The sequence below is a fragment of the Blennius ocellaris genome (genome assembly GCF_963422515.1).
Source record: "Blennius ocellaris genome assembly, chromosome: 17".
In the NCBI taxonomy this organism is placed as follows: Eukaryota; Metazoa; Chordata; class Actinopteri; order Blenniiformes; family Blenniidae; genus Blennius; species Blennius ocellaris.
The window spans coordinates 1918748-1945533 of record NC_137666.1 but is presented as its reverse complement, the minus strand read 5'-3'; the positions used below and the strand labels follow the sequence as shown (position 1 = coordinate 1945533).

Genomic DNA, 26786 nt, shown 5'->3' with positions numbered 1-26786 from the left:
GTGATATAACCTGCAGGGTATTTTTACATTTTTTTTTTTTTTATTCTTTCCTGTACTGTAATAAATTGGATTTCTGGTCCTCGTACGGTTCGTCTCCGTTCAATTGACTCGGACAAAAGAGCTGTAAACATCCCGAACGTGAAACGTGACACGTCTTCGCAACTGACGTGTTTTTAACTCCGACGTACATTTAATGAGCTGGAAGTTATTTGTAGTTACTTATTTGTAGTTTCTTAATGTGTTTGTAGTTCTTCATCTGTTTTTATTTTATGGTTTTATACTTATTTAGTGTTGGACTGTTTAGTTTTATGTGCAGTATGTGAAGCACTTTGTAAACGCTTCGTTTTTAAAATGTGCTATATAAATAAAGTGGATTGGATTGGATTGAAGTGAGTCCTTAGCTGGTGGAAACCACAACCCACAATGCATTGCAGCGGCATTTCGCTGTGGAGTAAATAAACAGTTTAATATTATTAAATGTTAAATAAAATGATAGTTTGTGAATGCGACACCTCACGGCAAAAAGTAGAGAAAACGCTGAATAGCTGAAAGAGTTTAAGGAAAAACAACCTAAAATTGACTTGATAATAAATGATAGCACTTCTTAAGTTCCGTGAAAGTATTTTTTTTAATATTCAGGTATGTTTTCTGTCTCACCTTGCTTGTTTAAGAAATCATAATAAAACAAATGATTAATTAAAAGGATAAAACTAAGATTTCTATGTAAAAAAAAAGGCTTTGTTTAAAAAGATTTCACACAAAACCATCAGTAAGGAAGGTACGACGGCTCGAAGCTATTCCTGCTAGCATTAAGTTTCAGACGACGCCTCGAGTAAATAATCTTTTTTTTCTGCACTGTGACTTTAAGGATGACGATCACTCTTTCACTTCTGTGAACTTTAACTTCATTGAATTAAGTACATTTTTTATGAAAAAGGAACGACAGATCCGTCTTCTTTTCTGGACCCGTGAGGTGGAACTTCAGAAAAAAGGAACATCGGGAAAAGCTTGTTGGTAAAAGATGACGAATCGATTATTAGTTTGACAAGTGAACAGTGTGACAACGGAGAAATGAACGCGAGTGAGAAGAATTCAGATTGAGACTTGAAAAAGTCAACAAATGAAATGTGTCAATATGTGGAATGTAACTTTAATTCTTCTTTAGTTTAGTTTTTTTGTTGTTGTTTTTTCATACAGTTGTTTTTTTTGGAATATGAACAGATTTGTTATCATATAATTACACCAGACACACTCAGACGCTCACACACACACACACACACACACACACTGCGCAGACGTCACCTGACCCTCCGCCCCTCCCCCTCTCAGAGCAGAATCCGGTACTTGAGGGCCCGGGGGACTCTGTTGATGACGAGGCGTCCGTCGTAGCTGAGCGAGGCGAAGAGCCAGGGGTCGGCCGACGACCACTCGGCGGCGTAGACGCTGTCCTCGTGCTCCTCGTAGGTGGACACCACGCTGTCCTTCAGCGGCTCCTTGCTCCTGGGACACACAACACGACGCGTTAGACGGTGAGCAGCAGCCAACGACCGCCGGGCCGGACGTGCGACACTCCCGACGCCGAGGGTTTTTGCGGCCCTCGTGGACAACGGGGTTGACCTGGACGGCGTCCAAGCAAACAAAGCCGGTGGCGCCTGGTAGGTGCCGCGAGTCCCGTCCCGATAAATAATAGATTTGCGCCGAAGGACCCCTGATAACTAATAACACAAGTTCGCCTCAAAGGGCTTTCCTGTAGCTTTAAGTCATTCCTTTAAATCAACGCTTCCAAAGCGTTAGTAGAAGATAATATAAATTTACCAATCTCTCAATCGCTATTGGCCTTTTCTATGTTTCCAGCCATATCAACCTCCCCGTGATAAAATTACCGGCAGATGCCGGTGCCAAATTACACGTGCTTAAAGCCATATATCGTTCACATGACGTTTCAAGTGAAAATGCAGAATTTCCGCGTTTCACGTTTAGACAGCAACATTGTGAAGAAAGAAAAAATGTCTGTTTACACTAAAATGGCAGAAATGCTGCAGATTATGTAGTTTTCATGTCAGGCCACTAGCGGGTGCTGTGGTTTTTTTGGAATGATGCCACATTGACGTTTTTTTTTTTTTTTAGTGGCTTTGAGTTCCGTTGTTGTATAAACCAGTGTTTTTCAACCTTTTTGAGCCGAGGCACACTTTTTTGTTTGGAAAAATCTGGAGTCACACCACCACCACCCGAAAATGTTAAAATGTGAAACTCTGTAGCCTCTATTAACAATATAAAGTCGTTCTCATCAAAGTTTTATCAACAGGAATCAAATAAATGCAGAAAAAAAGTATTTCCCAATTTTTTATTTTTTAATAGTGCCTCCCTCAGTGTGAAACCTGGACCTGATGGATGAAGAGCTGAGATCCTGGTTCACATTCTCCCTTTTCAAAAACTTCTCCATCACTGTCACTGACACAGTACTTTGATACAAGATGGGAGCAGGAGGTGGAGATGAACCACACTGACGTCTGTCACTTTACATTTCACCGGCAAAGTTCTGTGCTGCCCTCTAGTGGCGAAGAGTATGTATACATGATTACTCTGCAACACACTGTCGCTGTGAGAGCAAATGTTTTTTTTAGGAAAAAATGTGAAATTGGATAATTTCCCACGGCTCACCTGACGAGATCTCGCGGAAACACCAGTGTGCCGCGGAACAGTGGCTGAAAAACACTGGACTAAATAATGCAAATTGCTGCAGCAAAGCTAACAAACTCTTGTGGAATCAATGTTAAACACGTGCAATAAATAAAAACAACCGCTTATTAAGAACAAACCTTTCCTCCCTGAAATTTAGACCACGACACCAGACATTTAAATAAAGTGTATAAAAAGACACAGAAACTGTTTTACTGTCTGAAGTTAAATCAGACTAAACTTTCCCTGGGTTTTTTTCCCTTTGTTTTAGAAGCTTCCAAAGCCACGACGTCGTCGTCAACTCAGCTTTCCTGTGTTGTTTAATAATAAGAAGAAAATAGCGTAGGAAATTCTCTGTCATTGTTGTGGCATTTATCAAATAGAAATAATTTTGGAAATCGTTAAACAGGAGTTGTTTAGTCTGTTAAAAAAAAAAATATATATATATATATATATATTGCTTATGTTGTTGTTTATGTTGGTCTTCAGGCTAAAGTTTCTGGATTTCCAATTTATTAAAAGAAAATCTTTTTCCCCCGTCGGTACAAATCAATCAGTCAAAAAATACTAAGAAACACTAACCGCTAAAAGTCAAAGGGGATGCGACTGAGGAAAATCTGTACGTGGCAAAGGCTCTCTGGCGCCACTCAATGCATGCAATTGTCATTGTTTTAAAAAGAATCTACTGCATTTTACGTAACGATTCCGTTGTAATATATCATAAAAGCACCTTTAACTTACCAGGTCTGAAGCATGATGAGACTATTCAAACAAGCCCATTATTTCATTTAAAAAAATTATATTAACATACACAACAGTACAACGTTGCATTACGTTTAAAAAAAAACCAGAACAACAAATGCATCTTGAAAAGGTGCAGAGCGAACTCAGATTTGCGACACAAGTGAAAGTGGTATTTTTCCTCCTGTTTTATTCCACGCAGACGCCCTCTGCTCTGCGCCGAGGCGTTTCTCCCTCCGCTACAACAATGTGACAATGAATAAAATTTCAGAGTTATGATCGAGCATTATTGCCGTCCCGAATTTCTCCCAAACCCGCTGCTGTAAGTAGTCTGCCGGGGAAACTCTGACATACATATTTGGATTTATTCTACACATTAACTGTTTCGCACTGACGGGAGCTCGTCCCGCCGGGGCTGCGGCCCCAAATAAAATCAGCGTTAAGCATAGAGCCGGCAGCGATTCAGCGCCGGGGCTCGGCCTGGAGGATTGCAAGGGTTTTTTTTGGGGGGGGGTCAACTCCTCAATTTAACTTCCAGGGGACCGACGTCCGTCAGACGCCAGGGGGAAACTTTGAACAGCCTGGGTGCAGAAATGTGCAGCGGTGGGACCCGGCAGAGAAACAAAGAAAGGCTGGAGTTTTGCCGTCCCACTTTCATTAAACAGCCGCATCGGGTCGGGACGTCTGACTCGCCGAGGACTCGCTCCCGGGTGTTCCGACGGAGCACAAAACCGGGAGGTCTCGGAAGCCGTTGATCCTTTCTGTCGCCTTCGTATAATTACAGTTTGGGTAACCCGCGCACGCCAGATGAGTCAATAGTAATTCATTTCTTCTGCCTAATATATCGGCAGCTGTCACACAGCGACTCCGACACAGTGAAGTCTCACCGACTGAAATATTCTGCAGTTTCCTACACATTTCGCTAAATGGTTGGAGTAGCGGTATGCGCTATTGACGCGCTCCTCGGGCCGCGTGCTACTGGCTGGAGTGACTAGTACGCCCGCATTTGTCTTAAAGGAGTCACATCGTACGGCGTCTCAATACTTTTCAAAGATTATTGTCCCAAATCCATCTTTTTCCTTGATTCTCCTCCATTTGAATGTCGGATCATGAGGAGCTGCATTCAGAATCTGCTGTGTCTGTGTGAGCTGGACTGGCTCCGCCCACACATGACCATCTATGGGACGAGGAGAAAGTTTCAAACACGCTATTCAAGTCTTACAGGAAATTACAAGGAGTTCAAAAGATCTTGATCAGTTTCAAGGTGTCAAACACGTTTTAGTTTGGGTTCCCGATTTCATCTCGAGTCGGCCGGACCGGCGAAATATTGCCATAATAACCTTTGAATTTAAACTTTAAAGTTTTCTTTTTGTTGTGTTGCAGAGCACACGGGATGAAAATGACTATATTTCTTGAGAAAACAAACAATTACCACCAGAAATGACTACAATGTCAACAAAAGGCCAATTTTAATGAAACTTTCTGCTGAAAAATGCTGCAAAAAAACAAAAAAACCTATCTATAGCTGTAAGATTGTGTCTTTTTACAAACTGGAAACTGGATTTGATCACGACTTCAGGACAAGTTAGAAGTTCATCCCAAAGAGAGAAAGACAAAAAAAACAAAAAAGCTAATTCACACGGTGAAAAGCAACGGCAATCACAGTCAACGAGTGACATCAAATCAGGGAACCAGAGAAAATTCCACTTAAAATCTCTATATTGTGACTCGAGGCAGAAGAACGCTAAAATAATTCTCACGTAAACAAAACCAAACCAAATTGCTGTTGTCTTTCCTCGGCCCGCGAGAGACAAACATCAACCTGAAGTTTCAACGAGCCGCTGAATTATTTTTTTTCAAAAGCAAAAAAAAAAAAACAACCTACAAAGTCTTTTTAAACAGGCAGCGTGGAGTGGACACGCACTGCGCACACAAGAGGGGTCAATAACGGCGGTGGAAGGGTTAAAAGTAAAGCTGAGTGCTGGTGATTAGGTAGAAGAGTTGATAATTGTGGATGAGAGTCAGTCATTGAGCGTAAGAGCTGGTCGTTATGGATGAGAGGGGGAACGGGACCATAATGGATGGAGGACAGTGGAAAGCGCTGAATGGTACAAATGATATCCCTGCGATTTCAAAAAAAAAAAAAAAATCAGCTCTCAGCACGACGGGGAGAAAACTCCTGAAGTGTTTTGACAGTAACACATTTTTAATGTTTTTACTCCTCCACTTTTATCAGTCGGAGTGTCAGAGAACGTGAAAATGAAGGTTCAGGCAGTCGGCTTTAATCTTGGGAGAACTATTATCAAATAAACAGTTCAGAATACACGGCGTGCTTTTGTACACTCGTCAGCGCCGCACAGTTTGTTTCATTAGGCTCCTTACGGCGGCGAGGAAATGTACAAGAGGAGGATAATGCCGGGGAAGAAGAGAAAGAAGAAGAGGAAAAAAATAAAAAAATCTTATCAAAAGTGGCGTGACGAAAGCTTCCTGCCTGTGCTTTTCGCACCGCGCTGTGATTTCACATCTGAGTTATAATATAGCATCAAGACCGTCAGTGTCCCCTTACTGCTTTTATTTGCTTTTAACACCATCAAGGTCAGAGATACCTGCAAACGGAAAAGAGAGAGAGGGAGAGAGATGTGTATTCAAGAGAATGAATTCATGTTGATGCTTAAAAAAAACCCAAAACCATTAAGGTGGTGGTGGGGGCTGGGGGGAGGAGGGGGGGGGGGGGGGGGGGGGGGGTAATTTGCAGTGACACTGATGATGTACCACTCGGGGAGTATAAGTGGCTCTCTGGCAGCAACCCCCCCCCCCCATAAAAAAAACAAACTATGGTGGTTATGTCAGAGCACCGCAAGATCGATTGAACTGGATTCAGACAATAGTTCCCAATAATTGGGAACTATTGAGGAATTCCAGTACGAATGAAAGGAATTGAGGAAACTCAAGGTTGCTTTGAAAAAATTGCTGTGAAAAAAACCAAAAAAACCAAACAAAACAAAAATCCAGACATTAGAATTTATCGGAGAATTTTGTTGGGTTCTTAAACAAATTTGTTTATCATGATAAGTATTTTCCCAAATTATGTTTGAGGTTTTTCTATTTTTCTATTCTACTTTTTCTATTCAAAACATTCCAGTGATGCAAAAAACCTCGAAAATGAACAAAACGTGGAGTTTCCCCGTGTCTCCTTTAGATCAGGAAATTGAACTCAAATCATCAATAGATATATTCGTTTGAGATTTTGTTGTCGGGCACAACTGACACAGAGAATTAGAAATCGAATGGAATTTTTATTTTGCCTCCATGGAACCTTTGCGCTCTTTCATTCGTGCAGGAATGTCCGCGAATTTCATATTTATAGTGGAAGGTGATTTATTACCTTTTCAGGTCTAATTTCAAAGACGCTGCGATTTGAACCTGCGGTAAAACTCCTAATGACGATCCTCATGTTTCTCCTGAAGAATGCATGAAAAGCCTGGCTGGTAGCCTGTGTGACAGTCTGGGGGGGGGGGGGGGGGGGGGGGGAGAGTATATAAAATCCGGGTCCGGTAGGGGAGTTTCATTCCAGCCTGACGAATCAACGACGGAACACCTTCTATAAATCTCTGCCACCGAAAGAGAAATCAAGGGGTTGAAGACGACGCGCCTCCTATTCGGAGGATGAGAAATTCTTCATTGAATTCCTCCAGCAGGGTCCGACGCCGGACCGGGATGAATCGGTCTTGTCGGCTAGCAGGCGACACTAAAAAACAAGGGGTTGCTTCCAGTCACCGGACGACTTGGTGGCTGAAATCGGACTTCAGCACCACGGACAGCTCTGGTGCGTTTTCCTTTCCGGCTGCTGTTACTTTTACCAGGATCTCGTGGAAAAGCTCTAGAACCATCGTCAGATACTTCGTGAAGGACTTCCATCGTTCCAGGGTCCTACAAGAACGTGACAGGCCTTGACCCCCCCCCCCCCCCCGCGGTCCACCCTCAATTTTCTTGCACATGTGCAGAAACAGCATTGACTGCAACGGTAGCGGGACTGGGTGTCTCAGAACATTTTCAAAAAGTCTCTCTGTCAGTAATTCCCAAAGCCAACGCCGCGTCAACAAGCTGCCAAAGACACAGCAAAGGCACGAAAAGGAGGAGGTGCTAAATTTGTAGAGAAAGGGTGTGACTTCCTGTGATAACCCAGGTGTACGACAGATCTAAATCATGCCGTGTCGGAGGATTTTTTTTTTAATTTGTGGCCTCTGCGGCTTTTCGTGCAACTTTTTTGCAGAGTAAATATGAATTGTTAATTTTTTTTTGTTTGTAATCAAACGCTTGAACTGAATGTGAATCTAATCCATTCTTCATCCCCATCAGATAGATAGAGAGAGAGAGAGAGAGAGAGAGAGAGAGCGAGATAGATAGATAGATAGATAGATAGAGAGAGAGAGAGAGAGAGAGAGCGAGATAGATAGATAGATAGATAGATAGAGAGAGAGAGAGCGAGATAGATAGATAGAGAGAGATAGATAGATAGATAGATAGAGAGAGAGAGAGCGAGAGAGAGAGAGAGCGAGATAGATAGATAGATAGATAGATAGATAGAGAGAGAGAGAGCGAGATAGATAGATAGAGAGAGAGAGAGAGAGAGAGAGAGAGAGAGAGAGAGAGAGAGAGATAGATAGATAGATAGAGAGATATAGAGATAGACAGAGAGAGAGCTAGCTAGATAGATAGATAGATAGATAGATAGATAGATAGATAGATAGATAGAGAGATAGAGAGATAGAGAGATAGATAGATAGATAGATAGATAGATAGATAGATAGATAGATAGATAGATAGATAGATAGATAGATAGATAGATAGATAGATAGATAGATAGATAATTACTTAATTCATCCCCGGAGGGAAATTGTTTTGTTGCAGCAATCTGGTACATACGAATATTATAAAATACAATAGAATAGAAAAAAGTAAAAAATAAAAATGTAAAAATATCTGGGTATAAGACATAAAGTAAAACACGGAACGGAACATGGGCACTTAGAAATAAGCAGGAGATAAAAGCAAGATAAATAAATAGTAAGGTGCAGTGGCAGAGCCATTAGAAGTAGGCATTATATAATAATAATAAAAACAATAATACAGGTGTACAGCCTCCAGCTATAAGCTCAAATTCCCGCCGCCGCTGCCTTTCAGACGACTGGAAGACATTTCCTCTCTTACTTGTCGTCCTGGTGGTTGTCCTCCCCGTCGCTGAGCTCCTCGTCGTCCACCAAGTGTCCGAACGGCTCCGAGGAGATGGACACCATGTTGGAGAGGATGAGGCGGCTGTCGCTGCTCGCCGTCAACACCAGCTGGTCGTGGCTGTGGTTGTAGCGGACGCTCCACACCCTGGAAACCGAAAAAAAAAAAAAAAAAAAAAACACATTCAAGAATTAACCCGGAATTTTAATTCGGCTTGCGTCATCCAGGGATAGTCTGCAGACTCTCCTTCTTGAGGTGTGTCCAGATGAAACTTCACTTCAACTCATCCATCACGTCCTCCCCGACCCTCCCAGAAGATAAGTACAATTTTTTTTTTTTTTGAAAATGATTAACTGGACACAAAAATCAATATATGTCATTTTCTTTTCGATGGGAAATCTCAGCAGTATTATTACTTCTGGTAGGAAAAGTTACGTCTTCAAGGTGTTTCCCAACAATAAAGTCCGCAATGCATCCCACGTAAGTATGTAAAATGTTTATTTCTACGGTACATTTCTGTGTATTACTGCAACAGATGTTTACGTTTCTTTTTTTCAGAAAAGAACTAGTTTGTATAGGATGTACGGAATGTCTTTCTGGGGCGTGTAGTACACATGCCAGGCCTTTAGAGGCGCCGTGACTCACCAAACACACCAAAAAACACACAAAACAAAGCACATAGAAATTTAGAAGTAAATTCCTGCTCATAAACCTCGATAGAATTCTAGTTCTATAGGTCTATGGCCCTGCTCGTTCTGCTGTTGACGTTCTGGACCAACGTGAAGGATTCGCTTTGACTTGTATTTTCAATTAATTGCAGAACCGCGCTTGCTGATAAAACAAGTTTTGAGATTTCCAAACATCCTTTCACAATCTGTTTACTAAAACGCCGTTAAACACAAGTGTTGTTGTGAAACGACTTTTGACACGCTGGAAGGTGACAGTAATGAATGTAGGATCACAATCTACCACGAGGATTGATACGAACAATTCACATTGTGTGGAGTTTTGAACAAAAATACCCGAACAAATGATGGTGTTGTACATTCAAAACTTTTTCAAGGTTGCTCAGCCACAATGAGAAGAAAACATCTTACATTTTGACCTCAAAACATGAGAAAACAGCATCATATTTGTTTGTTGTGCTGGTAGATTTCTGGCAATTAAGCTCTGCTTTGTTTGTTTTTTTTGTCATCGCATGTGCATCATCTACCTGCGGGAGGGTCAAAGGGGGGAGGGGATCCACCACCAGAGGGCGTGGTCACTTCCCTGCATGATGTCACGAAGGGAACATCTCAACAGACTTTTCACTTGTGGGGCCGCATGCACAGGATCCAGGGACACATATTACTGTTAGAAACCCTTTATAAAGTGAATTTTGCACAACATGGGACCTTTAAGGAATCGATTTTTGTCCCCCTCCTTAAAATATATATATTTTTTTTTAAAAGACGTCTATCCAAATATCACTGGCACTGACTGTACACCCCTTCGTCTCAAAGCCTGGGGAAGGTTTTCACATTGTGCCGCGGTGACACCTTGGGACTCCAATAACGAAGCAATGGGAGTCCAAATGTCCCGTCTTGTCAAGGGAAGCTGTGCATGTCTGCGCCGAGCGTGTTCCCCCTGTGTGTACGAGCGGACCACACACGCTGTAACGCACACGGGCGAGCGGAGAGAGAGAGAGAGAGAGAGAGAGAGAGAGAGTGTATCTGTCTCTCTTTCACACACCCGTGCCCACACAAATCATGCAGATAAACTGCGGCGCTCTCACGGAGGGGATTCGCCGGGCAGAACATGCCGATCCGGGGCGAGTATTCAGACGCCAGGAAACGGGGATTTGGTACCTTGAAGCTTAATGTTGGAGCTCAGTTCACATGGGTTGATGATGATTATCATAAACTCTGTGATCCGGGTTTTTTTTTTTTTTTTTTATATTCGCTGCTCATTTTCACTTGTTTCTCACCTTTCCTCCCTTTACTCTCCCTCCAATTTTAGCTCGTCTTTCTCTCTTTTTGATTATCAACACCGTCTCTCTCTGTCTTTCTCCTTTTTGATCCTCTTCTTCTTTGTGTGCCTGCATTTCTCTCTCTCTCTCTCTCTCTCTCTCTCCCCCTCGCTCGCTCGTTCTCTCTCTCTTTGCGTGCCCGGGGCACAGCTCAGAGTGCGGTCCCAGTTCCCTCACAGGGAGGGATTGAGGGATAACCAAGGCTGTTGACAGAAAATCAGCCTCGGCCACGCCGTTCCCCTCGCTCCCCTAATCCGCTTCCCTGCTAAAAAATAGTCCCTAATACCCCCAGCAGCCCCGAGGCCATATCCTGGCTGCGCTCCGAAAAATGAGCATGCACAACAACTACACAGAGACACAGAGAGAGAGAGAGAGAGGGAGCGAGAGGGGGAGAGAGGGAGAGAGGGAGGGAGGGAAACACCCACACATGCAAACATCGCACTAAAGATAAGTACACATAAAGGACAAACACACACAAATATGCATATGCATGTAGCCACACTGATAAAGAGAGCCCTTGCAAAAACACAGATTAGATTGCACACACACACACACACACGCACGCACGCACACACACACACACTCACACGAACGCACGCGCACACACACACACATCTATCTAATATCGGAAGAGATCCCATCTGCACCTATCTCCAGTTATGGATATTTGTGCCAACTCTATCCTTCTTTTACAGATAATGTCTTCTTGTGCGTGTGTGTGTGTGTGTGTGCGTGCGTACGTGTGTGTGTGTGTGTGTGTGTGCGCACAAAGGTATAACGCCGGTGTGTCTTTTGTGTGTCTATGTCCTTATCAGTAAAGGATTGGTGTGCTGCAGCAGTAGCCCAGTTTGGCTCCTAGACTCACTCATCATCTATTCAGCTCACACACACACACACACACACACACAGCAGAGTGTGTGTCCTGTGCGTGCACACACACACACACACACACACACAGTCACACACATATCTGCAGTACGCTATGTGCCTGGAGCTCCTCAGAAGCCGACCCGGAGCAGGACCCGGGCTGCGTTGGACCTGCCGCGGTTCGGTCTTTAATGGCGGAGCGAGCAGCTGCCTATTTAATTAGTAATGAGTTTATGATACCAGGTAGCAGTCGGGGCTTTTCATTAGTTAGAAAGTCATTAATAAAACCTGAAACCAATCAGCAGTGCGGCTGAGGAGTTATCATGTTTACCGTTAGTGTTGGTGCGTTTCCCCGACGCCAGGTGAGGAGAGTTTTGTGCAAATATGATTATGATGGAAATACAATTAACCCCCAAAAAACCCCAAAACAATACGTGACTTCTTCAGCTCATTTCACAGAATTAATATGATATATAAGGCACAATTGTAAAATCCGTATCGATCAACATTTCTTCCTTCAAAGTTTGCGTGCTTTTCCTCATTTACCCTCACATATCGTAGAATCTCACGTTAAATGTGGTCAAAGTGCCACGTGTCTAATTGTATATTTCAATATAGCGTCATACTGGTATGGTCGCTCAATGATTTCAGGTTTAAAGACGAACACTAAGTCTGGACGAGCTGACGTCAGCGTAGTTCCCTCTAGGGGGGATACGAGTCCGAGGCGCAGAGGCTGGCGTCAAATTACAAGCGTGTCAGGGCTGCATGACAGAGAGAGAAGCCGGCCAATCAGAGGTGGCCGGGCTTTTAGAGGGCGTGGCTTCAAAGAGACAAAAATCAGTTTGCGTCATTAAGAGGAAAAGACTTTTTAAACTGTAGATGCATCTCGACAGGTACTTAAACGCAGTCGTCAAGTCAATTTTCTTTTACTGAGTATCAGTGTTTCCATCAGTTTGGACTGTAAATATAGGAAAGATAATATAGAAAAGGTGTGTAGAAGTTGAGGACTGGTGAGGACGTCTTTCTCCAGAGGCACCTATAGTCACACCGTCGAGAAAGCATCCTATACATGCCGTAATATTCAGACATTTTGTTAAGGCCGAATGGTTTCAGTGGAAAATTACAGACATAAACGTTTGTCATATTTGACCCTATGCAATTTTTTTTTCCCCCAGCGAGTTCTTTCAAGTGTTTTTCAGCTGCAATCACCTCGAATGTTTGTGCTTTACCTTATTGATTGCTGTCTAGTGGCTGGCTTGAAAGCAGAGCGCTGGCATTTCCTGAAGGCCACCGCGCATCCGCTTGATACGCGGTGGCATGGCTCGAAAACATGATTGGTGGCGTCGGAGGAGGGAAATGAGAGAACCGGAATTCTTTTATGGAGTTGCTTTTAGGTCAGGGTCTGAAGGTTGTCGTTGTGAAACCAATTTGTTTTCACTGGAAATCAAAACGCCGAGAACCCGACAGATTGACGGCGAGACCCTCATAGGCCTGCAGTGTCAACGGCGTGAGGGCCGGAACCTGTAGAATAGCGCCATGACAACCGTCGTTGACATTTGATCTTCATAATCCCTTTGTTTTGCCGTATTTTAGAATCTCGATGGTTTGAGATTAAGATTCGTAATAGCCTTGCTTCGTTGTACTTCTTTTTTTATTTGCCGGTGGCGCACCGGGAACGGCCTTGTTTCTGAATGGTGCTGTGGAGAGAACTTGGCCTCACCAAAGATGAATACGATCTCAGCATAAAGAGCGTCTTTATGAAACTTTGCTTGTGCGAAATGCAGTGAAATAATATGTAAACAATCTCATTCTATAGCTTGTTGCATTATGGGACAGCATTGCTTTGTAGGCCACTTTCCTGGTAATCTGAAGCATTTCAGGCGGGGGGGTGGGGGGGGGCAGCAAACTCGCTTTGAGGTGAAGGCTTGGCACCTTTCTGCAGGACGGCTCCTTAAAGAAAACATCTGGCGGCACAAAGTTGAAAAGGAAGGTAGAGGACGTGCGCTTTATGATGGGATGGCCTTGCTTAATAAAGACTCGCTGGGTTTTATGCCTGCATACACTACGTCCTCTGAAAGACCGAATTACTTTCAGTCTGCCGTCCCCACGCCTCTCCACGGAGCACTCAGAGCGTGTTGCCGTTCAGAAAGCCGCCTGCAAGGAGCTAGCGCGGTTAAGTGTCTCGCTCAAGGACGTGACCTCGAAAGTCTTGCGACCACAATGGAGAACCGACAACCCGACTGACGGCTGAAGCTCTGACCACTCGGCAAAGATCAGACTGTAAAATTTAAAAAAGATTAGAGAGAAAAAGATTGTTTCAAACTGTCCGGCAATGATTTTTTTTTTTTTTGTTTCTTTTGACAAAATCCTCAAAGAAATAAGTAACTGCCAAAAAGTATTCCTGCAAATGGAAGACGGTGAACAATTGAAGCAGGTGCCAGAAATCTCTTAATGGTGACAAGAGACATTTAAAGGATGGCATTTTAGTGAGAGAGCCTGGGAACAAATATCAGCGAAGGGTAACAAAGAATTTTGATGTGCGTTTCAGCTTCTTTTTTTTTTTTTTTTTTATAAGTTTTGGGCACTTAAAAAAAAAAATAATAAATCTGCCGATGTAATATTGAATTCATCAAAGGCTTTTCTGAATGGAGAAGAAGTTCACCTGTGGTTTTCTTTCTTTAGCTGCTCGGGCTAATTGTCATGTCCGAAACTGCATTTTCTAGGATTCGGTGTCAGCTCAGATCAAAATGCTTCATTTGCATTTGTTTCAATTTTTTTTTTTTTTTACTTAAATCCGAGGGTGCGAATCGTTTTCTTTTTTTCTGGGACTCAACCTCATGGAGATTTGAACATCTGAACATCCTACTTTCAATACCAAGGGGAACAACGCTGGAGGTAATACTGAGCATCGCAGTTATTGTCTGTCGCAAAGCCAAGTGGCATCTCGTTTATTTGGGGGGGGATCAAAGTGATCAAAGACTTACAGCCCATAAAACATCACTTTCATCTGCTTCATTAAACCATGAACTCGTATGGGGCTGAGAGAGGAGGGTGAGAGAGGTCTGTACTCTGCGGGGTTGTGGTGGTGGAAGGGGGAAGGGGGGTTGGGGGCAGGGGGGGGGGGTTCTGGACTGCTTGCTATCACAGCGGCTCAGGACTGCCCTGCTCAAGGACCGTCGCCACTCCACGACCCAATCCATATCTTCCAATGCGTTAAAAAAAAAAACTGCAGCTCCACCCACCAGTGTGAGTGCTCCTCCAGCGTCTTCACGGGCTCCTGGACACTGCGAACATCCCAGAACTTGACCTTGCAGTCGTCGCCACAGCTGGCCAGGTAGTACTGGCGGTTGGGATTGAAGTCCAGGTCACGCACCAGCTGGCCATGGGCGTTCTCAATACAGTAGATCTGGCTGGAGAGAGAGAGAGAGAGAGAGAGAGAGAGAGAGAGAGGGAGAGGGGGGGGTGGATTAGAAAGGAGGGAGACACCATGGAGGGAAACAGATAAGGGGGAGAAGCAGAGAGAGAAGAATTAGGATGGAGGGATAAGAACGAGAGGGAGCAGCAAGCGAGAGAAAATGATAAGAGAGAGGGAGAGAGAGAGAGGGAGAGAGAGAGAGAGAGAGGGATATGACAGAACAACAAAAGATCGGAGACAGAGGGAGAGGCAGAGAATGATTCACAGGGTCCACATAAGCGAGAACATTCCCAGGCTAAATCAAAGCCCGTCTCTGTGTCTGTGTCTGTCAGCGAAGGCCAGGCTCAATAAAGGAGCCGACACCGGCGGTGGTAAATTATAAAGCCAAGCCTCGTAGCGGCACAGCCTTGAGTTCCAGCTAGAGTGGAGCGAGCAGAATGACATGACAGAGGAGCGACGACGCGCCGCGTTATTGTGCCTCTTTCCATACCACCTCCGCCGCCTTTCATCACCTACACATTCTCAGTCCGCAACCTCGCTTTCCGACATATTGACTTGAAAAGGCTCCCCCCCACCCCCACCCCCCCGTGACCTCACGATCCGGGCAACACAAAAAAAAAAAAAATCAACCGCGGAAAATCCGCGATTAACAACCAACAAAATGAACGCCCCTCTCGCCGTGAGCCGTTATCAACTGTGGCGTCTTTTGGGGGAAATCGTGTTAAAGTGACTGAAAGCCGAACTGATAATTATCTTTTTTTTTTTTTTTTACAGTAGATCGTCTCCTCGCCGTGATTTAACCTCCTTTTGTCTTGTTTGCTTTTATTGTGCACGAGCTCCACACTTATCAGGCTCATTTTCAGTCGCAGCGGGTGACTGTTTCCAGCAAAAACGAACAAAAACAAAACAAACACGAAAAAAAAAAAGCTCAGTGTGCGTTTCATACGTATCAGCATGATGACAGACACGCCAGGCTGAGGAAAATCAGTTTGGAACTTTAAGGTGTAAACGGGTTTATTGTCAGAAAGCTGAAAAAAAAAAAAAAAAAAAGCAGGTCTTGACATACAGGCGGGAAAATATGTGACGTGCAGCTCAAAAAATATCAATACTTCTGATCCCAAATATGCTTTTTGGATCAATTAGTATGTTAAAATATTGATATTTAAGTTACACTTAGATATGAGGAATATCTACGTCATACCTACGTCTTCAGGACTTTCTATTTTTTATCCTCAGTGTTTCACCAGATGAGTAGCGTCGCACATCAGAAGCCATTGTAGACTTATTTGCTTTGGAGCCGTTGACTTTTACAGGTGAAGCTTTTGCCTGAAACAGTTCATTCTGAATGACCTCGGCCACTCCAGAAAAGGCGGTGGACGTCTATGTACGGACTTCTCTACGTCTTTAATGTACTTTAGCGGATAAATAAATCCAACATTGCTTTTAATCCTTGTGTCTCACAGCAGAGATGCTCCTTGGTTTTTATATTTATTTATCCTTGGAGAGCAGAGAACGTAGATGACCGACACCTTAGACTCTGATTGTTCTACTGTGTTAATAATTAAACCTCTTTTCATCTTTATTTTGTCTTTTATTTTATTTTTTTACAAGCAATGTGACGCCAGCTTGATCTAAAGTGCCACCGACTTCCATTAATGCCGTTTTTGTCCACGAAGCTCTGTTATTTGTACATTGTTTTCCATTTTAAAGTCAAAGATTTAAGAAAAAAAAAAGTTTTTTAGCTGTATGGACTGAAGCTTATGTCGAATCAGAGATTTTTGAATATTTGAATAGTAAATCTAGGAGTTGTACACAACAATAAAAAGTAATGAGCTTCAGGGAATCAGAAACATGTTTGAGTAAAGGACACAAACTAAAATCTGATGGGGTTTTTCTTTTGTTTTCCTGGAAGAGAATCCACCCAAACATAAAGTTTGAAAGTACATTTCACTTCCACGTCACTGTGTTTGCGTGGCCGGCGTCTTGGAGGAAACGCGCCGACGACTATAGAATCAACAATTGACGTTATTGATCGCCGTTGGCTTCAAGGAAACATGAGTCTGTAAAGACGACTTGGCCAAATGGAACTGGATCCGAAATGCAACTGGCGATTAAAACCGAGACAAAGTTTGTTTGGCGGTAGCAAGTTAGTTTTTTCTTCCTGCATGAATGGAACGTGAGAACCTTGTGAATTACTGTGCAAAACCCAAACATCGAGCAGGAAACCTTCAACGTGCGATTGAATGCATTAATTGATCCGCACACGGCAGTGATGTATATATAAAAACCAGGATGTCAACACAGAAAGTGTGATTTTTTTGGGCTGGTAATCGTCATGCAGAGTCTGTCCGGTGTCGTTTCGTGGAGGGATCAGAGACACGAGGAGGCGGACGCTGGTCTTCGGTCCATGTTCGGGGATATTGCGACATGCTACCAGAATTCAAATGGAGCGTCTAATGGAGACAAATGAAAGTGACATTTATATAATGGAGAACAGGCTGGCGAATTTTACCTTCTGTTTTGTTTGCTTTGCGCCCGGGTTGAAGGTTATCGTTGCAGCAGCCGATAATAGCGCTGACCACCGGGTGGTTTTGACGATTTGCAAATGAAAAGAACAAAAAAAAAACACCCCTGAACCACCACTAAAATTGTATTATATCGGTTTATAACCTTTTTAAAGTGCTGCTTCACAGGCTGGTGATAATGTTTTTAAAAATAACAAACTTTGCCACTGCAGTGAATGTGGCTTATTTGGTTTTTCCTCGAATCAAGTTCTTTGAATTCTATCTTCCAGGCGACCTAATGTGCTGACTGATGCTTTTTTTCCTGAATTTTCTTTGCATTTCGTCACTGGCGTCATTGTTTCGTCACTTCTGTTGAAATTTTATAGTCCAAATAGGGTTTTATAGGCATTGTGTAGGTTGCACAAGAGTGATCTTGTGATTTATTTGATATCTACAAATTAAAAACAAAAACTTTTGCGAATAATGTAGTTGGAAAATCAAGAAAAATAGAAAACAATAAGCAGAAAATCCAATGTGAAGAGGAAGTTATTGAACACAGAAAATATATAAAAATGAAGTCCACAAATAAAAGTAGTGGCGGCTCGGCACAATAATTGCAGCAGATCCTCTGAGCCGATTCGCACATTTAAATTTAAAACCATTTAGAAACTTTCAGAAATGCTCATTTACTGTGTTTACATGACGACCGTCTCTAGAAACGGCTCTCAAGGTGGAACATTCAGAAAATGCTCCTATTCCGTCTCCGTGGAAACGGGAGAAAAAAGGCTTTTAACTTTCAACATAATTATTTTTTTTATATTAATATATGTATTTAATATAATTATTATTATCTGTAGTTTCTAACCTGCTTTTATTGTACACATTTTCCTCGATAAAGTGAATCCTATCCTATTCCACTTGCATTGTTTTCAAAACGTCTGCAATCTAGAAGCGAAAACACAAGAACAATGTGCTTGTACTTAAAGTAAACGGAGCCTTAAACCAGTGTTTTTCAACCTTTTTTGAGCCAAGACACACTTTTTTCTTTGGAAAAAATCTGGAGGCAAATCACCACCACCTGAAAATGTTAAGATTTTAAACTCTGTAGACTATATTAACAATATAAAGTCTTTCTCATCAAAGTTTTATCAACAGGAATCAAATAAATACAGAAAAAAAGTATTTCCCAATGTCTTTTTTTAATAGTGCCTCCCTCAGAGTGAAACCTGGACCTGATGGATGAAGAGCTGAGATCCTGGTTCACATTCTTCCTTTTCAAAAACTTCTCCATCACTGTCACTGACACAGTACTTTGATACAAGATGGTAGCAGGAGGTGGAGATGAACCACACTGACGTCTGTCACTTTACATTTCACCGGCAAAGTTCTGTGCTGCCCTCTAGTGGCGAAGAGTATTTATACATGATTACTCTGCAACACACTGTCGACTGTGAGAGCAAATGTTTTTTTAGAAAAAAATGTGAAATTGGATAATTTCCCACGGCTCACCTGACGAGATCTCGTGGAAACACCAGTGTGCCGCGGAGCAGTGGTTGAAAAACACTGACTTAAACAACACAAAACGCCACAAGATTCTGCACGTCTCATTATTAGGTTCAAGTTCTCGCACAATCTTTCACAGGAGATGCGTATCTCATAGCGGAGCGGCGTCCGGGTGCCCATCTTTGTTTCACGGTAAACTTTTCGTACATCCTTCACTCGCCAGCGTGTGAGCGAACGAACGCCGAGGCACATGTGATAAAAACCACGACCGTCCTCACTGCAGATGTTCCACGTCTGTGCGAAGAAGCCGCAATACGTCTCATTCGCCGCGTCTCGTTCCTAATCGTGGCTCCTGATAGTTATTTCAACCCGGCAGAAGAAAGCGGCAGATAACCGAGGGTCGGAGAATAGAAACCCCTTTGAATAAACTGGTAATTAACTGGATATAAAGCTCTGCCGTCGCTGCAAATGCGGCACGACACTGTGAAAAATCACTACTTTCTTCTTTTTTTCCTTTCTTTTTTTTTTTTAAACCACTGCTATTTCCTCTGCAGGCTAGCCCGCCGAAGAGACTCGGGTTTTTCTGCACGGGCTTTGTTCAATAGAGTGGAAAGCCTCAGTGTTGCGGCCCAGCTGGATGCCAGCAGCAGCTAGCCAGCGCGCTAGTCACCCCCGCTGATCGTGCTAGGCAATTAACATGCTAATTAAAAATCTCATTAAAATAAGGGCGGTATAAGAGAATGACCCGGGGCAGACCGCTGGGCTTCAATTAGGTCAAGACGACTCGGGGACTGTGTGAGACCGTGTGTGTGTGGGTGTGTGTGTGTGTGTGTGTGTGTGTGTGTCCCCATGCTGCTGGACCGTTGCGCCGCTGTTTGAAGGTTTGACATAAAATGTCACATGAAAAAGCGATGGGGGGGGGAAAAAAAACAACAACATTTTCCACAGAGTATAGCAGGACGGCTCACAAATACGCATTCCGAACAAATTAATGTACATAAATTCATACGTTTGGCAGTGATTAGCTTGCGTGTGCACGTAAGTCTTGTTGAGGACGCCACGCAAATCGCGTCTTCGTTGGGGACAAAGTCGTCCAGCCACACAGATTTATCACTACCTTTAATTCCACGTTTGGAAAAGACACAGTGCAAGGTGCAATACGAACGGTTGTTAATTGTCGGCTAATAATTAAATTAACCGGTTCCGACACTCAAAAGTTGTTAACCGCGGTCTGGCCTGGCTTTTAAAACCTTTTGGTGTTTGTTAACATGAGCGAAGACGTTTGAATCTAAAAAGTCTCAATCGTCTTCGTCCAGGACCAGAATTCAGAATGTTGTATGGTTAGCCAGAAACATTTTCCTTGTCATAAATGCGCTACGGGGCGGCGGCGTCGTCATGGACGTTCTCAGTACTTATTGTGTGCGGAAGTCGTTGAGCTGCAGAAACACTTCACTTTGACACACGAACTCCAATAAGTGCATTTGTTCACAATATCATTTTTCATTTCTTGTATAAATGTACCAAGATGCGATGATTTGTCATCGTCCAAGGACCAACTGGTTAGATTTTAGAACGTTAACACGTAACCGCTTCCAAATAAATGCAAAAAAGTCCCGTACAAAGCCGATGAGAGAGGCACCTCGTGCAGGAGATCGCCGTCTGTTGCCACGGAGACGCTCCCCGCTCGGTGTTCCACGCTGTGACGTAGCTCCCGAGTTAGCATCGACCTGCGCTCACGGCGATCACGCTCGTGACGCCAACTCGGCTCTGCGAAGCGAGTGTGGCGTTGGCGAATCTCTGCGCTCTACCGAGAGTGTAGCTCTCGTTGTGCTCAAAGATGTTTTTAAATTGTTATTTAGAGCTTTGGAGAGCCCTATTGAGCGTTTTGCTTCTCACTGGTGGCCGTGGCGACTTTGTCCAGCGGCCTGGAGCCGCCATCTTCAACAGGCCCGCGTCATCACTTCAGTCGACCTGCGACTTCTGGCAAACTTCAAATTTCAGTCAAAACAGCAAATTTCATCTGTGATTTTTTTTTTTTTTTTTTTTCCCCGAGCCGGGGCGCACGTGATTTATTCACACCGCTCTTTTCCTGAGTGTGACTCTGAGGTAAGAGGCGTGACCCCGGAGGGGTGGGGGGGGTTTGTTGGGGGGGGTAGCTGGTGTTCAACCCGGCCCCGCCGCGGAATGGGACGCGCCCGCCGCGCGAAAAAAGGGAAATGGAGCAGGAAATTGGGTTAGTTTCGCTCGCTCCCTCGCTGGTGTCTCCGAGCAATACCCGCCGCCACCCCGGCCACCGACACACACACACACACACACACACACACACACACACACACACACACACACACACACACACACACACACACACACACACACACACACACACACACACACACACACACACACACACACACTGGGAGGCACGCAGGCGACCCCTAGGCCCGGCCTAATAGAGGAGAGACCTGGGACTTCATGCATGCGTGTGTGTGTGTGTGTGTGTGTGTGTGTGTGTGTGTGTGTGTGTGTGTGTGTGTGTTTGCTCGCCGTGTGAGTGCGGCGGCGGATTAGAGTTGTGGTCGGCACTAAGCCACCAAACACACTCAATCTAAAGTCATCCAGCCAGCTCAGGCTGAGAGAGTGAGCGTCTGTGATGGGGGGGGGGGGGGGGGGGGGTAAGAGGGGGGTAAGGGGGGGGGGGGGGGTTGATGAGGGGACAGGGGACCTATTACACACACTGTTAGGCACAAGCAGATAAAAACATAAAACTGGGAAAACACACTCCTTCAAATGCTATTTCTGTGTGTAAATACAGAGGAAGATAAAAGTGTGCGAGAGGGAGGCAGCGAGGGTAGACGGGCGAGCGCACAACCGGCCATCTCACACACACACACACACACACACATATACACACACACACACACACACACATATACACACACACACACACACTCTCTCGCTCAAACACATACACCTTCCTGGCTCAGTCTGGGTGATAAATCTCTCTGCTGAGAGGATCGACTGGAACACAGACGCTCACAGTCACACACAAACCCTTACAAACACACATACACACACACACACACTTCTCTGTTTCTATGACAACTACTGTGGGAGGGGAGGAGGAGGGAGGGAGGGAGGGAGGGAGGGAGGGAGGGAGGGAGGGGGGGGAAAGAAAAATCGAAAGAGGAGAGCAATCATTTCATCGCTGATCAAAATTAAAGCCTAGCTTTGAGATGAGGCACCGAAAGAAAGACGGGGAAAGGCAGACAGGTAGACGGGAGGGAGGGAGGGAGGGAGGGAGGGAGGGAGGGAGGGGAGGGAGGGAGGGGAGGGAGAGTCTGCCCGTGCATAAAAGTGAGGGATCATTACATCAAGCAGCCTAAATGATTGGGGAGATCATTGTGGTTAGCATGAAGTGCTCGTAAAAGTCGGGGAGAGGAAGAAGGAACGCCACGAGCGGCGACGCGTAAACTTACCTCCGCTCTTCAATTTGGAAGCCGCCGCCGTTCGTCAGAGTGTGTCTAATTACGGGAAGGAACGGTGATTGTCCAACAATAGCGCCGCAACTGTAACTAAGCCTAATGGACCCGCTTAAGAATCAGACTTTCTCACATGTTTGAAGAGTTATTAAAGACATAGGACCTTATATATTGTTAAAAAAAGTTTTTAAAAAAAAATAGGTATGATAAGAGCCATTACATTTCTATTGTATGTTTGGAATTTTTTTTTTTTAAGATTTCATATGGATCCATTTTTATTTAATTTAGAATTTAAAAAAATGGACCGATTACAAATGTTCAACAGGATCGTTTGCTGTAAATGCATTTCATTCAAAATATATTTTAATGGATATTCAGTAGTCTTGGTCTTGACATATAGAAAAAGTAAAATGTTCATCAACAACAAAAGCCCACATTTTTGAATATCAATTTTTTCTTGTTTTAATTTCCCCAAATTTTTGTTTTTTGGAAAAGATTTTTAATTGTCACTACACTACGTCTGGTAAAAAAAAAATCGAATTTAATGGCCTGAGTTTGTAACACTATGAGGAAGATTTTGGTGAGATAGGGTTTTGTTTTTATACAAGTCGTTGTCGTGTTCCTGGACTGGCTAAATGCTGGATGTACAAATCCTAACCTCACTAGACGTAAACACAACAGATGGAATCACATCCAGACTGTTAAAAACTAAAAACATGTTACGAACTGACAACACAACTCTTACAAGAGTGTAAAGTGTGACTCTTCTCTAAAGAATCCTCCTCCAGGCTCCGGCGCTAAGAATAATATTTTAAAGAGTGAATTAAACTGTCACATCCTAAGATGACTGATTAAAGCTAAAAAAAAAAAAAACCTCCATTACCCACAGTCCTGCAGTTACATACTAACGACTAATGGCGCATCAATAATTCGGAGGCCAGACAATAAAACAAAACCACACTAATGGAGAATTATCTGAAAACAAACGTCACGGCGTTACGATGCAAAGCTTGTGCTGACTCATCATTTCACCATTTCATTTCTAAGACACATAGACTTAGATCAGGGCGTCAAACGGATTTCAGTTGAGGAGCCACATCAACCTGATCTGACCTCTGGAGGCCCAACAAGTGAAATATAACATATTAAACTGCAGATATGGACAAATTGCAAAGTCTTTCCTTCTTTTGATTCTTTTGTAACTGCAAGAATTTGCCAGTCTATTCTGAAATATCCATATTAAAGGAAATCACATATTATTATATTTGCACAAAAAAAACCCTCAGTCACCTGTGTCAGGATTCAAATAATTTGTCATCATCTGGAAATTGTTTTGAGTTTACGTGTCTAAAGTATCATTTCACATAAGTTGGACTCATTGTTTTATTGTGAAAGGCGTTGCGTCATGTGACCTCCACAGACGCATTAATGTCGGGGGTCAAATTCTGACCAAGGGCGGTTTTTGAATGTAATTTTTAGCCAATCGAGTGTTTTTAGATCAGCCTCTTGTCAGTTTTCATTTTTATACTTCACACTTCAAAATCACACAGCGGGCCGGAGTAGATGGTCTGGTGGGCCGGTTCTGGCCCCCGGGCCGCATGTTTGACACCCCTGACTTAGATTCTCTTTTCATGTATTCTTAAAATCTCCTTTTAATTGAAATACATTTCAATTACATGTTTGACCTGTTGCTACTTCCACATAAAACCCGCTGAACCGGCGTTTACAAACTCCTCTGACAGCTCAATAGAAAGGCCTATATGTGCATATTTCAACGTGGAATGCATTAGTATTTATTAGCATTTATTAGTATTTATTAGCATTTACGCCCCCCCCTCCAGAAACATTTCCCACCCTTCTCAAAATGTTTCTGCTCTGCATGCGAGGGATTTCAATCACATATTTTCAAGACTCAATCCAGTCGAATCTTCTGCTATACTTCATTCCCACCTTTGTGAGTATTACGGCATGGTATCTGCTTCCTGTCTCACGAGGAGGAGGAGGGGGGGGGGGGGGTACGACGACGGCCCGGAGCGCTCCGAAAGGTCACAGATGATCGATTTGACGGTGGCGAAGGTTCAAAAGGTCGCCGTCAAATCAACAGTGGCACACGGGACGCCTTTATTTTCCAACCCGGCTGACATCATCTTTTTTTTTTTTTTGCACGGCGGCCCCCGCATTTGAATGTGAAATACGACACTCTTAATAGGCAACACTTTTTTTTTTTTTGCATAATGGCGCTCTATTTGAATTTGTGAATAAAATCTGACGGAAATAGGCTTTTGAGAAACGGTTTACCTTTGGGTACCCTATCATTATGGCACACTGAAGCGCTGCCAAATCCCCTTGAATAGGTGGAATGAAAAGGCAGGCTTTTCTGGTCAGGTTGGCGTGCAGCGTGATGTGGAGGGGGGGGGGGGGGGGGGGGGGGTGTTGTCTGTCTGGCTGAGGAGTTTTGATGATGTCTCGTTCTTGTCCTCTCTACCAACAGACAGCTGGCTTTTAACCTGGGTTGTGAAGGAGCAAATAGCACCTCTATCAATCATTTTTTCGCCTTCTTTTTTTAACGCTCTCCCTCGCTCTCTCTTTCCATATCTGCTCAATTGTGTGCACGTGCACGCACACAACGCGCACACACACACACACACGCACCATGGGGGACGTGTAGAGAATCCATGCTTCACTGCAACGCGGCACTGCTTTTCAGTATGCACCCTGCAGTGCATGGTATGGCTGCAGGCCTGACAGCTATTACACAGCTCAGTGTGTGTGTGTGTGTGTGTGTGTGTGGTGTGTGTGTGTGTGTGTGTGTGTGTGTGTGTGTGTGTGTGTGTTGCCCCCTCACTGTGGACTGCTGGACTGTGGGCTCAAGAGGGGAATTTAAGAGAGATGCAGAGTAAGTACATCTCCAGTGACAGGCATCTCTCGCTCTCTCTCTCTCTCTCTCTCTCTCTCTCTCTCTCTCTCTCTCTCTCTCTCTCTCTCTCTCTCTCTCTCTCTCTCTCTCTCTCTCTATCGAGAGAGAGAGAGAGAGAGAGAGAGAGAGAGAGAGAGGAGAGAGAGAGAGAGAGAGAGAGAGAGAGAGAGATGCCCAGTGGCTAAGTACTACATGCCTGTTAGGAAGCCTAATATTATTCAAAGGTTCAAAGCACCCCGGTGCGTCAGCTACAACCCACAGTTGATCCTTCGCAAACAAACAAAATGTGTTATTTTTCCTTATCTTTTCACAATAAAGGCCTCTTTTTTTTTTTTTATGTTAAATTGCAGACCGATTTGGTTGATCCTCCACAAATATACAGTGAACGTGTCAGATCTACAATATTGAACTGAGATTCTCTTTCTTTAGTGAAAAGAAAAAAAAACCTCCAAGATGGTGTCTCCTGGTAACAGCCAGACAGCGCGGCCCGGTGCTGAACACCGACGGAATGTTCCGGCAAAAGCCCCGCAACATCTTGGCGATGAAGACATTTTACGCCACAGAGTGAGCTCAAAACATTTTTCTGCAGTGTGGAAAAGGCTAAAAAAAACCAAAAAAAACACACCAACGAAGCCTGAAAAAGTACAAATAATACTAATTTGCTGCTGTGCGCAAGTGAGGGAACTCAATTGGAGGGTAATTAAGGTCTGAAATACATGTGCATGTGTATATATTTCTGTTCAATTAAGAGCCTGTGTGATTTTGGGGGGGGGGGGGTCACCAGGAGGATTTAATGCCTCTTCTTCTTTGGTATGTTTTATGTAGATCTCGTCTTATTTTTTGGGGGCCAATCAGCGACGCGCCTTGTTGTATGTCCTACAGACGGTTAGCTCTCGTTGTTTTTGTTTGACGAACGCGCACTGCAAGATTCAAAATAAGCTGCAAAGACTTCTTCTATCCCTCCATCTTCAACGCCGCTCATCTACACACTTACAGCCACAACTAGTGGCCATTTATTGACACCAGTTAGCTTCACATGCATGTTTTTTTTTTTTGCACTGTGGAAGGAAACCAGAGTACCGGAGACAAAAAACACCGCAAAGACATTTGGTAACTCCAAATTCAGGGTCAGACCTCGACTATTGTACATCCTTACGCTCTTCCAGACTCTATAGCGCCACGGAACGGTTCCACGAGGAAGAGCGGCATCCGCATCCGTCCTTAAAGATTCCCCACTTGTGAGTTTGGTGGAGAGAATCTACCTGTGGCATAACTGGGGGAAGACGTTGAAAAATACATTAACGAAATGCAGCATTGGGAGGGGGTTGTGGGGGGGGGTTGTGGGGTGGGGGGGTGGGTTCGCCTGTAAATTATGTAAGAGCTGAAGGTGCGTCGCAAATGTTGGGCGAAGGGAAGAAGTGAAAATATGTCGGCAGCTTTC

General features: G+C 43.8%; 1 protein-coding gene across 1 annotated transcript in view; it reads right to left on the bottom strand.

Annotated features, from left to right (window-relative positions):
* Positions 1-1157: 1157 nt before the first annotated feature.
* The window catches only part of eipr1 (EARP complex and GARP complex interacting protein 1), a 56805-nt gene continuing 31176 nt past the window's right edge, over positions 1158-26786 (bottom strand). Inside the window, exons 6-8 of the mRNA XM_080512585.1 lie at positions 14770-14903; positions 8632-8799; positions 1158-1500 (exon numbers count right to left, since the gene is read on the bottom strand). Coding sequence (XP_080368711.1) covers positions 1326-1500; positions 8632-8799; positions 14770-14903 — 477 coding nt within the window. The 3' untranslated portion in view covers positions 1158-1325. The remainder of the gene's footprint in view (positions 1501-8631; positions 8800-14769; positions 14904-26786) is intronic.